Source organism: Chenopodium quinoa, unplaced genomic scaffold (assembly GCF_001683475.1).
Source record: "Chenopodium quinoa cultivar QQ74 unplaced genomic scaffold, ASM168347v1, whole genome shotgun sequence".
Lineage (NCBI taxonomy): Eukaryota > Viridiplantae > Streptophyta > Magnoliopsida > Caryophyllales > Amaranthaceae > Chenopodium > Chenopodium quinoa.
This window is the reverse complement of record NW_018743697.1, coordinates 4,388,989-4,404,894: the sequence shown is the minus strand read 5'-3', so window position 1 is coordinate 4,404,894 and position 15,906 is coordinate 4,388,989. Positions and strand designations below refer to the sequence as shown.

General features: G+C 34.7%; 1 protein-coding gene across 2 annotated transcripts; it reads right to left on the bottom strand.

Annotated features, from left to right (window-relative positions):
* Window positions 1–911: 911 nt before the first annotated feature.
* On the bottom strand, window positions 912–13,385 carry LOC110684382 (exportin-T-like). Of its 2 annotated transcripts, XM_021860839.1 has the most exons (16): window positions 13,003–13,385; window positions 11,095–12,859; window positions 10,910–10,999; window positions 10,705–10,794; window positions 10,485–10,574; window positions 10,067–10,126; window positions 9,485–9,547; window positions 9,310–9,405; window positions 8,377–8,541; window positions 7,945–8,118; window positions 7,774–7,839; window positions 7,606–7,704; window positions 2,038–2,181; window positions 1,645–1,814; window positions 1,489–1,536; window positions 912–1,371 (listed from the first exon to the last, which is right to left on the bottom strand). In XM_021860839.1, the coding sequence occupies exons 2-14, from the start codon at window positions 12,847–12,849 to the stop codon at window positions 1,725–1,727; spliced, it is 2,982 nt and encodes a 993-aa protein (XP_021716531.1). In that variant the 5' UTR covers window positions 12,850–12,859; window positions 13,003–13,385; the 3' UTR covers window positions 912–1,371; window positions 1,489–1,536; window positions 1,645–1,724. The 2 variants fall into 2 exon arrangements, with proteins under 2 accessions (XP_021716531.1, XP_021716530.1); XM_021860838.1 differs by having other exon boundaries at window positions 11,095–13,385.
* Between the last annotated feature and the right edge of the window lie 2,521 nt (window positions 13,386–15,906).

The window sequence follows — 15,906 nt, the reverse complement described above, 5'->3', positions numbered from 1 at the left end:
TAAAAGTTAAAACTCACGAATTCTATTCTTCAAAAGTTATTGCGTAAAATTCTATAATAATAATAATTATTATTACTCGTATATGAACATATCACAATTATAAAATTAGACATAATCGTATCATCACTCCAGAAGGGAGCAGTAAAAACACTAGTCGAAGGAAGATGACATTTTTTTGTCCTCACCACTTTATAAGAGAATATAACGATCTCCCAGAAAGAGAAAACAAGGTACAATCTAAACCTAAGAAAAATTGAATCAATTAAGGCAACTGCAAGAAGGTCAACACGCATTGATAAATGGCAAATACCCTCAACATTCTATGCTTTATGAATGTATTCGTTGAATCTCTAGTCTCTACACAACAAACAACACATTTTCTAAAGACAATGGGACAAATAAACAGGAAAGCTCAATGAAGCGATAAAGGAAGCACGGAACACTCTTACCAGATTGAAAATAATGAACTGGTAGAAAAACGCGATGAAAAACAGAGTGAAGAAGAGAATGCCAATGATGTTTCGTCTTTGGCAAGATGGCCACCTATTATACAGGCAATACAGCATGCTAGGTACAAGAACCTAGCGCCTCGTTCAATCCATTATAGAACCTAGGCACAAAGAGAGGGTTACCCATACTTGGACTGAAGCTTATAGGCAACTAAGGCAAGGGGCATAACATGCAAGGCTAATTGGCTAGCAGTGAGAAATAAGAAGTCATATATCAAAATCCTCACTTTTTTTCATACGTCTATCCATTGTGCAAAGGTTAAAATGTCACTTGGTTCGGTTCATTAAATGTCTTCCAACATTTATGCATTAGGAATTCTCTTTATATGCGTAGTGTAACTAAGGTCCATGCAATAAGAATGGAAATGAAGATAGAGATGAAAGATAGAGCAAGGTTAAACATAAGATTAATTCAACTATACTACATTACTATTAATAGTCTAATGTAATGAACAAAATTTTTTTATGGGATCACATATCCCACAAATACAAAGAATGCCTTCTATAACGCTAATTTGCACTTTAAATTCTCGTCAGATGAATACAGATCCTACTATAGCCCAGAAGAACTAAAGCTGAAATATATTGCTTGCCCTTTTTTAAAAAAAAATTATTACTTTTCTATTCCTTTTTCTTTCAATGCCCAAATGGCACAACATATTGTAGACATATAAACAAAACACCCAACCTAGCTAACCAAATAATCGAGTTCTTGCTAACTCACACTGATGGCTATATGATAGGTTGATTCAGCTTGGGATGAAACTTCAGAAGCGTAAGTAGAATAAAATGCCACTTTCACATACAATGAGCTTCACGCTTTCCATATTAAAACAACAAAACTGCTTCCCGGAATTTACACCTGTTCAAGAGAAATATCTAAACTAAGTCACATAATCTAATTTTTTAAGACCTGTTACTTATACATTACAAGAGTGATAATTGGCTGTTTGCTTGACAAAAATGAATGTCAACTTACCTCATGATCCAGTGAACAAATACCATAAATATATACAATCACAAAAACCTGCAACATGAAAAAAAGATCAAGAGGTGTAAAAGGATACGGAGTATTTGTCAAACTATAAATCAAAAAAAAATGACCAAACATAACCAGATTCGGAAAACAATTTACCTGTACGGACAAAAGGAGGAGCTATAATTGGGATAAAATGAGATAAGAAACTTCAATAGTCATATCATCCTTCGAAATTGCTATCTGAAAACAAGACTTCCATTCTGATGCTGTCTTAAGTTCTCTATGAGGGACTGGTAGAATGATTTAAGAGCTTTGGATTCGTTGCTCTGTGAATTAAAGTCACCAACACAGGCATAACACATTAAAGTAATTGCCAACTCAATGGAAACCAAAATGCAAAATAATGTTGTCTAGGACAACCATTAGAAACAAAGCCTACTTGACTAAGTAGAAGTTCCAATTCAAATATCATCAAAGTTCATAAGCCTATGCAATATACAAAAGCTGTAAGGTTTGGAAACGTAATAGTAGCAGAGTTTTTATCCGAACCTGCAATTTCTGAAAATACTGCTCAGCCATTTCTTGGGAGCAGTGTTTAGCTTGTAAACCCTTGGAAAACTCAGAAAGAAAGTTATCACCAAACTTCTCATATATGACCTTCTGGGCTGTTATGATTTCGCCCAACAATGCATGCTGGCAAATAAAAAAAAGGAAAGTACTGTTACAAAGCAGGAATAAAGATCCTAGGTAAAAATACGATCAGTTGAGGAACAATGGAAAGCTTTCTTTTGGTCATTTACAAAACATATCAATCTTTACAAACCTATGGAAATACTTAATTAATTACATTAATAAATCATGAATGGAGATAGCATTGACACTTAAAATCCTCTTGTAATAAAGCGCACACACGTAAATGTACAACTGGAAGATTTGAGAATAAATTTGCAGCATTAAAAGTCCTCAGGCTTCACAGAACAATGGGCCGGCTTTTCAATGCTCCTCTAAACTTGAGCGAGTTGTTATTCAACACTAAAGTAATGGCATAAAGTTAATGACATATTATTGTCCTTCCCACAAATGTTGGATCTCATAGTAAAGTACAAGCAAAGTACAGCTTTCTCCATCTTCAATAAAAGCTGGTATCAAGACTTTCCATTCTCTCCTTGCTAGACGGAAACTTTTTTTAAGGATGCAAAGAGAGACACAAAGGACAATTGGGCAATGGTGTCGACAGGGAATTGATCCCATGGGTATCATTCCTGAGACTTCAAGGAATTAAAATAATTGGCATCCATTTCATTACCTGATGGAAACTTCAGCTAACCTCCAAACAGTTATGGTTAATTCCAAGTATACAGTGAGTGAGAACTTTAACAAGGGAGAATAGAAGCCTATGCGACAATTTTAATAACTGAAACGGTAAATATAAGTAATATACCACATGAAAACCTCTGGAGTACATGCTTATAATTGTCCCAATCCTATTCATGTGATCATATCAGGTTAAGTCAAGGAATCCCTAGAAACAGAGATGAACACTGGCAAGATTCTCTAGAGTTGATACTTAAAATCCTATTCATATGACCATATCTGAATTCAAAATTTAACAGGATCCCCTCGAAACAGGGATGACCGCTGGAATGGTATAACCTACACCGCCCTGAAACAGCCAACCCAAATCTCTGTTATCAAGATGATTGATTAGCATTGAATTTTCAGCAAATCATACTCTCCAGAAGCATCCATATGGATAAAGCTGCCACCTTACTAGCTGAATCGTGAATTATCTGAGACCATAATATCATAGTTTGTTTGGAAACGAATTAAGGAAGGAAAGGGGGGCAGGGAATGAGAGGGAAGGAGAAGCATTTGAGAGAAATGGGAAGAGAGGAAGGGGCCATTTACCATTGGATAAAAATAGGTTTTGGCAAGGAAAAGGATTATAAGGAATACATTTTTCTTCCTTGATGAGCAAATTCTTTCCACTTATTCCAAAATCGGATAGATTTGGAAGGGAACTTATAAGGTCCATGTTTAGTTTAGGCATATGTCCTTTCAATAACAAAATGCCTACAAGGATATGGAAGAAATAGCACAAATGCTGGATTTCAATTTGCATACCTTGGATATTTGCTACTAGGGTTCATCAAGCTTCAGAACTATTGCCAATTCTGTAAGTTGAGTGAACCAATTTTGAACAAATACATGTCACTGCAAGTATGGGTGTAGTGATGGACTGGTGGGGATATCTAAAGACAGACTACAGAACTTAAAAAATGGTGATTCTGGCAAGAAGCGTTTAGGTGACTGGTTTACAATGCTCAGTATCTCATCAGCCTTTTCGGCTGTTGTATCTGTTGCACTGGCATTTACTAAAATATCTTTGCTTAAAAATTTCAAATCCTTATGTTTCCCTTTCCCAATAATACTCAATCAACAGAAGGAATGGACCCCATTTTCCCTCCCCTCTCCTTCCCTCCATATCATTCAGGTTAAAAAGTGAGGCAATTGATAATATAGCACATACCTCAAACAAGCCTGTCACCCTCCCATCACCAATCAAAGGAATTTGATTAAAAAAAACAACAATGTAGCAACGCACCGCTCTCTCCCCCAAAAAAAATAACTGCCCAATCACCTCATGTTTGGCATTGCCTAACAGGCTACAAGAGATTACTATTATGATAATAAAATGTCTGGCTAAACTCCCCACTTCAGTATTTCAGCAGACACTGTCTAAAATAGGGTCATAGCTCATGAGAAACAACTGAATAGCAGGAAACCAGTGTTATACAGTGATACTTAAAAAATAAATAAATAAATAAAAAACCCTGCAAAATCGCAAAAAATATTGCAGCACAAGGAAATCAACAGAATACCAAGATACCCAGTACTTCAGAGACACTGTTTGAAAAGGAAAATTTGAAAAGAACGGTCCCAACTTTTGTCATTCCGCTATAAACAGTCCCACTTTTCTATTATCCCTAACGGGTCAAACTATTATACCAATTTTATATAAATGGTCCATGAGTAAGAGTAACCTACTATAGCAGGTAAATAATTGTCACGTGATTTCCACATGATAATTTAGTGACTCCATTTTTATTTTATTAATTTCATTACCTTTTCATTTCTTATTTTGACTTTTGTATTAATTTACTCTTTCCCAACTACCAACACTGTAAAATTACAGTCTTCTCTCTATCTTCCCTTGTTGTGACACTTACACCATTAAAGGATTCCTATGTGCTTAAGTAAACAACCAAATATAAAGAAATTATCTCTTCTTGGTGGGTAGGTATATGTTGCGCATCAAAGAAGCGGAAATTGGGTATTGATTTCCTCGGTAACAAGGGTAAGTTGTAAATCTTGAAATTATTTTGCTAGTATCAAATTGTTGTCGGTATATGAAGCCTCCCACAACAAAGGAGTTAACATAATTAAAGTTCATATTGAATGGTTAATTAATTAATCGTATGAGCATGTGATATTTGTGTCAATTTTATAATTATTATAAATTAGGTTTGTGAATTTAGTTGAATTGTATGACTATATAATTGAGTAATTCATCTAATTTGAAATAGGTATACATATGCAATTGGGTTGTGGTTATTAATGGATGAACTAGTGTCACCCAGATTTTGGCATGGGGTTTTTTAAAAAGAATGCAATTGGGTTGTTAAAATATGTTGGTGGAGAAGAGAGAACGTTTCCCGTTGATCCTGATGAATTGTGTTGGTGGTAACTTGTAGAATTGGTTCAGAAATGTGGGTATAAAAAAGTTGATGTATTTTTTTTATTCAGCACCAAATATGAGTTTTGAAGATGGGTTGAGGAGGGTTTATGCTGACAAAAAGGAAATTGACTTGAATGTGCAACTTGGAGTGGATGAGCCAGAGATGATACCTATCCTCCCTTCTTCAAATGCATCAGGTGTTAATAACACAACTAAAAAAACCCCAAAGAACCTTACATAAAAAATTCTGAAAAATTGACTCCAACTAGAAAAAAGTGCTCCCACCTAGTGACCCACACATGGAAAAAAAATCCACCCCAACTGGTAATCTTAGATAACCTTAACCTTGACGATTTCCCCACTGCCTCCCAATCAAAATCTTGTCAAACCAAGAACACTTCAATCCTTTTCTCCCAACCAAAATCTATCCAACTCAATAACACCAGCATTGTTAACTCACCAGCAGAAGCAACTTCACAAATAACCCCCTTACACAAGAAAATCAAGATGAGGAATATTATAAGTGGTATGACCCTAGACCAGATAGTCCTATACCTCTTAATGAGCTAGTCAGTGAATCTGATGAGGAACAAACTTCTGACCCATTGTATGAGCCTTATGATGATGGTTATGGAGTTGCAGAATCTGATGAGGAAGTGGAGAAGGAGCTAGACACATTAGATGTGCAAATAGAAGAAGAGTTAGAAGAAAGATCCGAGGAAGAAATAATTGTAGATGAAGCTGAAAGTAGTGATGATGAATTAAAGGTGGCTAGAGATAGGGTTAGGGGTTGTAATAGTGAGTTGTTTGAGTTAGCTCAAACATTGCAAAGAGAAGCAGCTGCTGGTAGGCTTGGTGTAATTGAAAAAGATGGTTCAGTTGCCGCGGAGGATTAGGATTTTTTATTGCCGCGGATGGAACAACAACAATAAATGTGAGTAGTTCTTTCATATTTAATTATTGCTCACGTTAATTTATTTATATAAGTATATAATATTTATAATTATTTTTGGCAGAATTCTGGATAAAGAGATCGACAAAGAGATGATCAGGGAGAGCTCACACAATCCTCATTATATTAAACTGGCTATGTACCCTGCAAACAGTCAAGCTTCGACATCATGTGATTAATTATGGAGTTGATGTCATGACAAATGATATATTTAGTACTGAATTTTTTTCTTTTTTAATGGTAATCTTTTTGGCATGCTCTTTTGAACAATGTCAAGTAATATAATTTTGTTTCGGATAGATGTATTTTACTTTGATGGTTTTCAACATTTTATGGCATATTCAATTGGAAACACAAAATGTCTGATCATTTGATTAGGTGAAAAAATCAGTAATCAGGGTAATACATATCCAAATATTTACCCTCACATTCTGTTGCAATCTATAATCATAATTCATCACAATCTAATTAATACGTACAACTATGTAATCAATCCTCCCACTAACTACGTACCAAAAGACTATCAATATAACAATAGCAAACATAATATATGACACAACTAAAGTAGTACGTAATACAAATGTGAGAAAACAAAGTAACCATAGAAATTAAAAGGTATGAAATTAATAAAATAAAAATGAAGTCATTAAAAATCATGTGGAAATCACGTGACAATTATTTACCTGCTATAGCAGCTTACCCTTACTCATGGACCATTCATATAAAATTTATACTACCTCCGTTACAAGTTATGTGCAACGATTTGACATAAATCAGAGAGGGAAAATGTCTAATCGTTGCACATAACCTGTAACGGAGGTAGTACAATAGTTTGACCTGTTTATAGATAATAGAAAAGTGGGAGTTGGGACTGTTCATAGCGGATTTACAAAAGTTGGGACTGTTCTTTTCAATTTTTCCTTTAAAAAAAGGGTCATAACTCGTGAGAAACCAACTGAATAACAGAAAACCAGAGTTATATCACATAGATATTAAAAATAAGGAAGACTGCAAATTGCAAAAAATGTTGCAGCACAAGGGAATCAACAAAATACCAAAATACCTAAAATTAAACAAAGTGTGAACAAATTCAAGCATTGCATACCGCATGCACAAGGATTCCAAAAAAACACAATGACAGTGGAAAATACAACAAAGCATCCAGACACAAAAGCTGAGATCATCGAGCTCAGAACAAAATGGGTAGAAATTGTCTAGTAAAATGCTAAATTTACTACATTGAGTCAACGACAATAAAGTTGGAGGGAAGTAGCCAAACAAAGCAAATAACCCACTAAGCGTCATCATAATATGAGAATGAACCGTTGATAGAACAAAAAAAAAAGAAATATGAAGCAATCAGATATTTGGTAAGAAATAGTGTGCATAACAAAAGCAGTAAATAGACCATAGTATATCAACTCACAGAATTTGCATCTCGAAACTCAAAAGACTTATCCAACACGCTGTTGAGGCAGCATTCTACTGCAAAGGTTTCCACTATAAAATTCTGAAAGCCATGTACCTGAAAGGCAGCAGCTTAATAAAGATCTTTAATAAGATAGCATTACATAGGGGAAATTTAAAAACAAACCTTCTCGTCTCCATATGAACCAGTGCACCAGTCTTTGATTAATTGGATAAATATCTGCACACATGCCTAATTGGCAGAAGCTTGGTTTAGATCATACTAACTTACCACACAGCCAGTCAAGTGCAATCAGTAAGAAAAACCAGTTGAACTAGAGTGGAGAGAAGAACACACCTTTCTCACAGTAATATCCTTATGTTTACAAGAGGAATGCAATAGCAGCGGCATTATTAAATTTAAATACTCTCTGGCATTAGGAGAGATGAAAACTGAAGACAATTCATGTGTGGCTATGACATTGAAAAATGTGAATAATGTTCTCTGAAGTTCCTGCTTTTCACGAACATCCTGCAATAAAAAGAAGTAAATTATACAAGGATATAAATTTAGTCTTCAAAGCATTCTTTATTGGGTTGTAGAGCAAAAATTAATAACACAATATTGCATGCAATTCATAGCAGTAAGCAACTTGATATGGTAACAATCATTCTGTATACAAAATTACAAACCCAGTTTGCCATCCTCAGCCATTATAGTAATTTAAGAATCACTTTTTACCATGACTATGGGGTGAGATTTAAAAGGACCACATCATTGTGAACATACCTCTGTAATGCTACCTGGTCCACAAGGAATTTCATCCAACGGAATAACAGAAAATACCCTCGCAACAATAGTTGGAAATACTTCATCCACAATGTCAAGAACCTTGGTGTTGAATTTGCATATAAGTTGATTCAGTAACACAATTACTCCAGCCAGCTCCTTTGGCTGCAACAAAAACGTAGTAAAGTTAGTCAAATGATCAAAGGAAACTTAATGGCTGCTATACAAATGCATAAAATGTCATACAAATACACAATGGATCTTTCAGTCCTTTATTCCTTTTGCTACCTTACTCAAAGCAGTGCACAGTAAACTAATACAACCAAAAAAAACAATATTTTTTATTTTATTTTTTAAAAGGTAACATTGAAAGGCAGAGAGAATGCCCTTCCGCTTTCCACCGCAAGAGCCATCTCCAACTCTTGAAGGAAGCCAGACAAGCAATTTATACATAAATTATGAAATTGCTGCACGACCAAATACTTCTAACTGGTTAATGTGCGAGTGGCAACAAAACCTTTTGTTTCATCATCATCCCCATCTCAACAAAGTGGCCGACATCCTTATTCAACTATGAATTCTTGCATTAATGTTTGATGCATCGATTATTTTCTTCTAGTAGCCTAAGTTAGAAAAGGTATTGTAATCATATAATTAAGTGCACTACAGAAAATGCAAATTAAAATCATTCTCTATATCGAAATTATGAGCAACGGGAAAATCAGGATTGAAAAATAAAAGGGTAAGAATGCAAAGAACAGAGAAGCATCAAGCATGTTCATTAGCAAACGATAACCTGATCATACTCAATCCAGAAAAAACAGTACTATTCTAGAGCAATCCATATCATTATACAAACCTCAAGCTTGAAGAATGGGAGCCATCTCAGTACAGCTTAAGGAAGCTAAAGAGAGTATTAATTCACACGTTTACCTCAATCTCTGCAAGCAGCTGCTCCAATGCCTTTGGCAAGTAAGGAAATACAGACACGCCCAAAGTTTCAACCATGCGATGGATAAATGATGTTACCTAAGAAAAAAAAAGGCAAGATTTAGCAAAGAACATTTAAATAACACCTTGACAGAATAATATGACATATACTACATACCTTACTGCGCAAGGACTCCACTTTTGGATAGACAACAAGGATTTGGAGTAGTATATCTAATGTCTGTACCACAATAAAAATAAAAATAAAGTTACATAACTGGACAAAGCGAACACTCAAAGGGAAAGTATTTTTAAAACCAAAGCATTTGTCTTGGAGAAAACGGGTGTCAACAGCATAAAGCATGATCCAGGCATTTAAGGAAAAGACAGGGAAGTAGGGAACATAGACTACAATGGTTAAAAGAAAGAGGCATTAAAATTTCTTTTAGAGACATCACAGCCAGTCAATATCACAGAGATTCGATTACAGATCAAGGAGCCAAGAGTCAGATACAAAGATGTGTTGAGAAATTTCAAAATCCTTTAACATGGACTGAACAGACAGTTACCAGTGGAGGTTTATTAAAGAAGCATTAAGTAAACAAAAATATGTCAATATCAAGTGTGGCTGTTATTTTTTAGCACTCTCTGAATTATAACTTCACATACTCCAACACATAAATCTATATTCATATCATAGTGTAAAACATGCAAAAAACTGAAAAAGAAAATTAGTAAACAGTAATGAAAAATATTAAACCTGTTTGAACATATAACCAATGTCTGGACGGCTGGCAATTACAAGACGTTCATTAAAACCCTGCATGCAAAAATTAAGATGTAATCAGATCAATAACACTAAATACAGGGGAGTCTAGAGTGCCAAATCAATTCGACACTTAAGCTCAAAGATTAGATATAATTACACATATTACATCTATGTACAAGACAAAAACACAGTTACAAGCCTACAACTAGCAAAGACTAGGCTTTTCGAGCATACTATTCCCTGCCGAAATTCACTAGCTTTAGCTCTAGAAAATTTAGACTAAAAAAAGCACATTCACAGCACTAAGTACTTAATTGATGATCTTCTCTAATACAAAGCCAGTTCAAAATCTGTAATCAGTATTACAACATATGCATGTAGCAATGTAGCATGCATCAAAGGGGCAAACCTTGCTGAGTGCATTTATAGCCACAACGATTTGCTGAATGATTAAAATATTTGTTGCAGAATCTTCTGGATTTTCTATTAATGTCTTCACCTGCACACGTAATATTTCCAAAACAAACGTCAAATAGTATTTATAAAATCTAGCACTTAATCAATGCATCAAAAAAGTACATAAACAGCAAAAATGATATATTTAGACATCATGACCACAAACTCTTAACCTGCTGACATAAGGGTGTGAGTAATGAATTGAGATAATGAGTTTGCTTCTCATGGGGCACTGAGTCCATCCCAATCAGAATGCCAATTGCCTATGAAACATAAAGAAAGCAATATAGTCTTCAATTCAGGAGCAAAAAGAAAAAAGATGTAGTGGATGTACAATCACAACAACATTGCATATACAGCATAGATAGCATTAACAACCTCAAATATGTGACTTCCATCTTCAGCTTCAATCATCACCTTATCTAAGAAACTTATGCTTGTAAATCGAACAACGACATCATGCAATTTCTGTGGGTAAATTCAGAGAGAAAATTAGGCAAACAAAGGAAAAATAACAGATCCTATCCACATGATAAACTCATTTCATTAGAAGGCAAAGTCACCTGTAAAATTGTCTCAATAAAAGGAGCTAGCTTTGATTTCAGCAATTTCACAATCCTCATGAAGAGATAGCTTGCTCTCCGGCTCACAATAATATTGGGGTGACGTATACCTCTTTCATCAAGAAAAGCTTCCAGGGCCTCGGGTATAGATTTTTCTTTCTCCTGAACATACTTCATGTACCTCGTAATAGTCTCCAAGTAAGTAAGAGCAACCAGCCTATTAGAATGGCATGGGAACCTTGTTGATAAAAGCGTGAGCACTACTCCTAAAAGCCCACTCCCTGGTTTCACTGCCTCATCACTCAGAGACTCCCCAAGCGCATACAGAAGCGAAAGTGCAGCTTCTACCTCCTCGACATTTCTCTCAGAAGTAGGATCAACAGCTTTACCAAGTGAATTTTGGATAAATGAATAAGTAACTTCAGGAGCTACACGCCCCACACTACGGAGCAGAACCAGTAAATCCTTCCTATATTCAAGCATCCTGTCCTCTTCTTCCATCCCGATTTTATCCAACACATCAAGGTGATGACGGTAAATGGGATCATAGCAAATCTGTGCCCTAATCACTTCTAAAATCTGACTCACATGAACCATCTGCTTTTCAGTTAGTGGAGACAGATTCTTCATTGTAGCTACATAACCAGAAAGAAACTGCACTGTATTGAATGTTGCATCCACCTCAGACCTTCGCATTACATAAAATACAGACGGCAATACCTCTTCCAAAAGCTCAGACGAAACTCTCTTTCCTTCCTCAGAGTTCAATCTCTTTGCACATTCCAAAACCTCAGCTGCATAACCAGTAAGCAAAGTGGCAATGCTAGACAACAACTCAACATCAGTCTCCTCATTTATCAAACCAAATACACGATTAATCTGCAAACTCTTTAACAGATTAAGCTTCGCTTGTGAATCCATCCTTTTCATCACCACAGCCAACACACAACCCGCGGCAGCACTCCTAAGTTGCTCAGGAAACCCGTCAACCAAGATTAACTCAAACAACAACGGAATAAACATTTGATTAGCAATCAAACCTATATCAATCCATGAAATATACCTCCTCATCGAATCCAATACACTAGCACAAAGCTCAGAATCCGAATTCTTATACGTCATAATAATTTGATACCAAACTCTCACAATCTGAGGAACACATTGTTCCCTCATTTTATCCTTAACTCGGCCCGCAACCGCCACTTCATCGGCATTGCGGGGATAGTCCAAACTAATCAATTCATCATCTAATGCAATCAACAATCTACAGAACATATCAATAACTACTGTCCCTTTAGGCAAACGATTAATAAAATCCTCAAAAACAGTAGGCCAAATTAAAGGGTACTCATAATAAATCAAATTAACCAAAACTTGTGCAAGTTTATTCTTAATAAAAGCAGGACTATCTAAAACCTTAACTAAATTCTTACTATTATCATCAAAACCGTCATAAGTAGCCATTGCGAACACCAATTTACGGATAAATTCCTTCTCTTCGACACTCATCGACGACGAGTAACGAACTCGAACGCCATCGTGCAAGCATTGCAAGCACCAGAACTGAACTTGCGCAAATTTACTGGTAAACAAATGTTGAGCACAAATGCAAGAAATTGTCTGGTTTTCCTTAATTCGTTGACAATACTCAATTGCTTGAGACTTTAACACAGAATCAATAGTCCCAGATTCATCAAAAGTAATCAAAATCGCTTTTTCTAGGTCATCCATTTCTGGATTAATCAACAAATTCATCACAAAAACCCTACAAAAAATAATCAATCTTAAACCCTAAGTTCCGAGTTTTATCATGAATTCAAACTGTATTAATAAAACATTAACAAAATTTCAACTTTTTAGTGTGAAATTGAGGGGTGAGAAAGGGATCTGGTGAAGTACGAAACTAACCTGATTAGGGTTTATAAATGTTGGGAAATTTGAGGAAATTAAATGGGTTTGTTGGGGGTAATTTTGAGAGAAAGAGGAGAGAGAAAGTTGTGTTCTTGTTGGGTATTTATTAGCGTTCCATTGGTGAGAGTGAAGGTAGAGGAGGTTTGAAGGAGAAGAGAATATTGGGTTTTTAAGTGTTTTTAATTACGAAAATAGCATGATTGCGGTGCAAATTGATAATTTTTGTGAATTTATATAGGGTTCTTGCTGTTTTACTTGGCCGATGGATATCGTCTTTGAGCTGGGTTTTGCGATTTATGAGGTGTCATGTTATAACCTAGGTGTGTTTTATTTTTTAAAGCGCAATCTATACTTCGATTATAACTTAATTATATTTTGTTTAAATTACAAACGATCTATTATTCTTAATTCATATTAATCATATTATATAATCCTTAAAAGAATAACCGATGATTTTTTTTATTGGTAGTCTATAAGTAGCAAACTTTGTTAGACATAGACAATTATAGCATAATTTTCTAAGATTATTCCACTTAAAGGAATTTAATTATGACGTAAATTTCTTAGGATCATTAATAGCAAAATAATTAATGCGGCTATCTCAATAATTAACGGGTATCTCTTTCATAAACTCTTTAGGGAAGGAAATTGTAAAGTAATTAAATTTCTTATAATGGTAAAGCATAATGTATATAATACCCAATACATTAAATGTAAGGTTGAGCAAAATTGCAAAGTGTTCACTCTTCCCTTTAAAAATTGCAGGCTACTATAAGGTTCTGTTTTGTTAGCCTAAATTGGTCTAAATTCATGTAATTGAAACTTATGTGAAACATTAATCATATCATAACTTATTTTCACCATATCAAATTATCAATACCTATTGAGAAATTTGTGTCATTGTATGTGTGCTAAAACTTATCTTTGTGATAGCAAAACTGATTTTGTTAGGCATAACTATAAGTCAATATATCAATGGGCCATATAATAAACTCTTTGTGAATTTACAGGGCAGTTTAGAGAAAGCCCAGTGTGTACATTTTATAAGGTCTACTAGTTGGATGTTACCGATAAACAACTCTCAGGCCCATATGTTGATTTATGAAGTCTGAATAATAAACACCCATACCAAATCCAGTCCAATATCATAAACTCATTATGCGATTTTGCAAGTTGGACTGATATTTTAGCGAAACATCATCATCATGCCAGAGCATGCTATCATGTTGGGAAAAAGTTTAGGCATAGAAGTAGAAATCAGTACTTGTGGTCGTTGTGGAGTAATTCGATGCAACGTTTAATGCAAATCAATACAAATTACGAAATATGAATTAAGGAAAATGATAAATATAGCTCTTTAAATGATTTTTTTTTTTTTGACGAGCTCTTTAAATGAAAAATTAGTGCTCTTAAGGATAAAGAAATATTAATTTAAATTACACGTGATTTCTCATAAATTGTTGACTTTATTGATAGTTTTCGTTTTTTGTTTTATTGTGACTTTGACCTGAGAACGTGTGTTATAGTTGTACATATTACTCCCTCCGTCCCAAATAAGATTGTATTAGAAGTCTTAAATAAGATTGTATTAGAAGTCTTAAATTGAATGTGCTAGTGTGCTACTATTATAATATGGAGTAGTCTACAGGAAAATATTATTATTTGTAGAGAACAATTCATATTCGTACTAGTTGGGGTCTTGGGGAGCTTGTACATGTTATTTGTGAGTTTTTATTGCGACTAGTTCTTCATGAGTTACAAATTTGTATTCAAGTATGTTTGATTTCTTTGGACGACAATTGGACATACCTGCCTGAGTGCCTCATTTCATCATCAACTCTACATATGAGCAAATTGTCAACATAGGTGTACACAAATATTTTAGTTTTAACAAAAAAAAGTTAAAAACAATTTATATAGTAAATTTATATTTTACTCTTGATTAGTGAATCTTTGTATTATAAGAGCTGTGAAATTATTTAGATAAAGTATATGAGGATTGTCTTCACGATCACGATCACGATACACCCGAGTGTATATAAACTAACATCGCAAAGTCCCCATTACACTTTACGCAAATTCTCCACGTGTTCACTTAGACAATAACCTTTGCTCAATAAGACAATAACCATACAAATTTGTCAAAGGTATGCGTAGAAGTTAGATTGAATAAAAAAAGAAACATAGAAAACGGAATCGTCAAATAGAAGTGAGAAACATAAACTCTTGAAGCAAAATCAGTTGTATTGTTGTGACAATAGTTTTGGCATTTAGTTTTTGGTATTAGCAATTAGGCAAATAGCATCAACAACTTATGAAGACATGTTAAAAACGTTAAAAGAGGAAGAGAAGAGAGTGAGGCAGTGGCAATTGTAGCAAAGGCGTGTGCGGACTGCATACTAATTGTCCAACTCATTACATGCACGCGGCTTCCTTGTTGCTTGCACGCTATTAATGTTACTAGTACGGACTTCTTACTCTGCTACGCCACGCAATTTGCCTGTTGGTCTAAGCACCATTGCACCAAGCACTTTTCTTTTCATTCCCTTGTTTTTAGAGGTCCCTTTTACATACACCACCTTGATTATTTTAAGCTTTTGTTTATCGTGGCTTGTTGGCACGCGGTTTAAATCGTTAATGATCAGCTTTAGAGGTTGTGGGTTTAAGTCTTGATACACATTTAAATTGAACATTTGTTAAATTAGGGAGGATGACACGTGGTGAGATGAAATTTATTTGTTTGGGGTTTAATAATAGTAAGAGTATTGATAGATAGGTGGATGGGCTAATAAATGTGTGTTTTTGTCCAAGTATTACTCTCATTAGTACAGTATATTCGGATATTTATCAATTACTTCATAGTAATTAATCATTATTAAAAATATTAAGTAATCACTACTG

Excerpts from the sequence above, each read along its gene's own strand:
- LOC110684382 (XM_021860838.1), bottom strand. The coding sequence starts at position 12,849 with ATGAATTTGTTGATTAATCCAGAAATGGATGACCTAGAAAAAGCGATT. Across the intron at positions 2,182-7,605 it reads AGTTTCGAGATGCAAATTCT|CATGCATTGTTGGGCGAAAT; the intron begins GTGAGTTGATAT and ends TTTATTTGCCAG. Across the intron at positions 1,815-2,037 it reads AGTATTTTCAGAAATTGCAG|AGCAACGAATCCAAAGCTCT; the intron begins GTTCGGATAAAA and ends TTTAATTCACAG.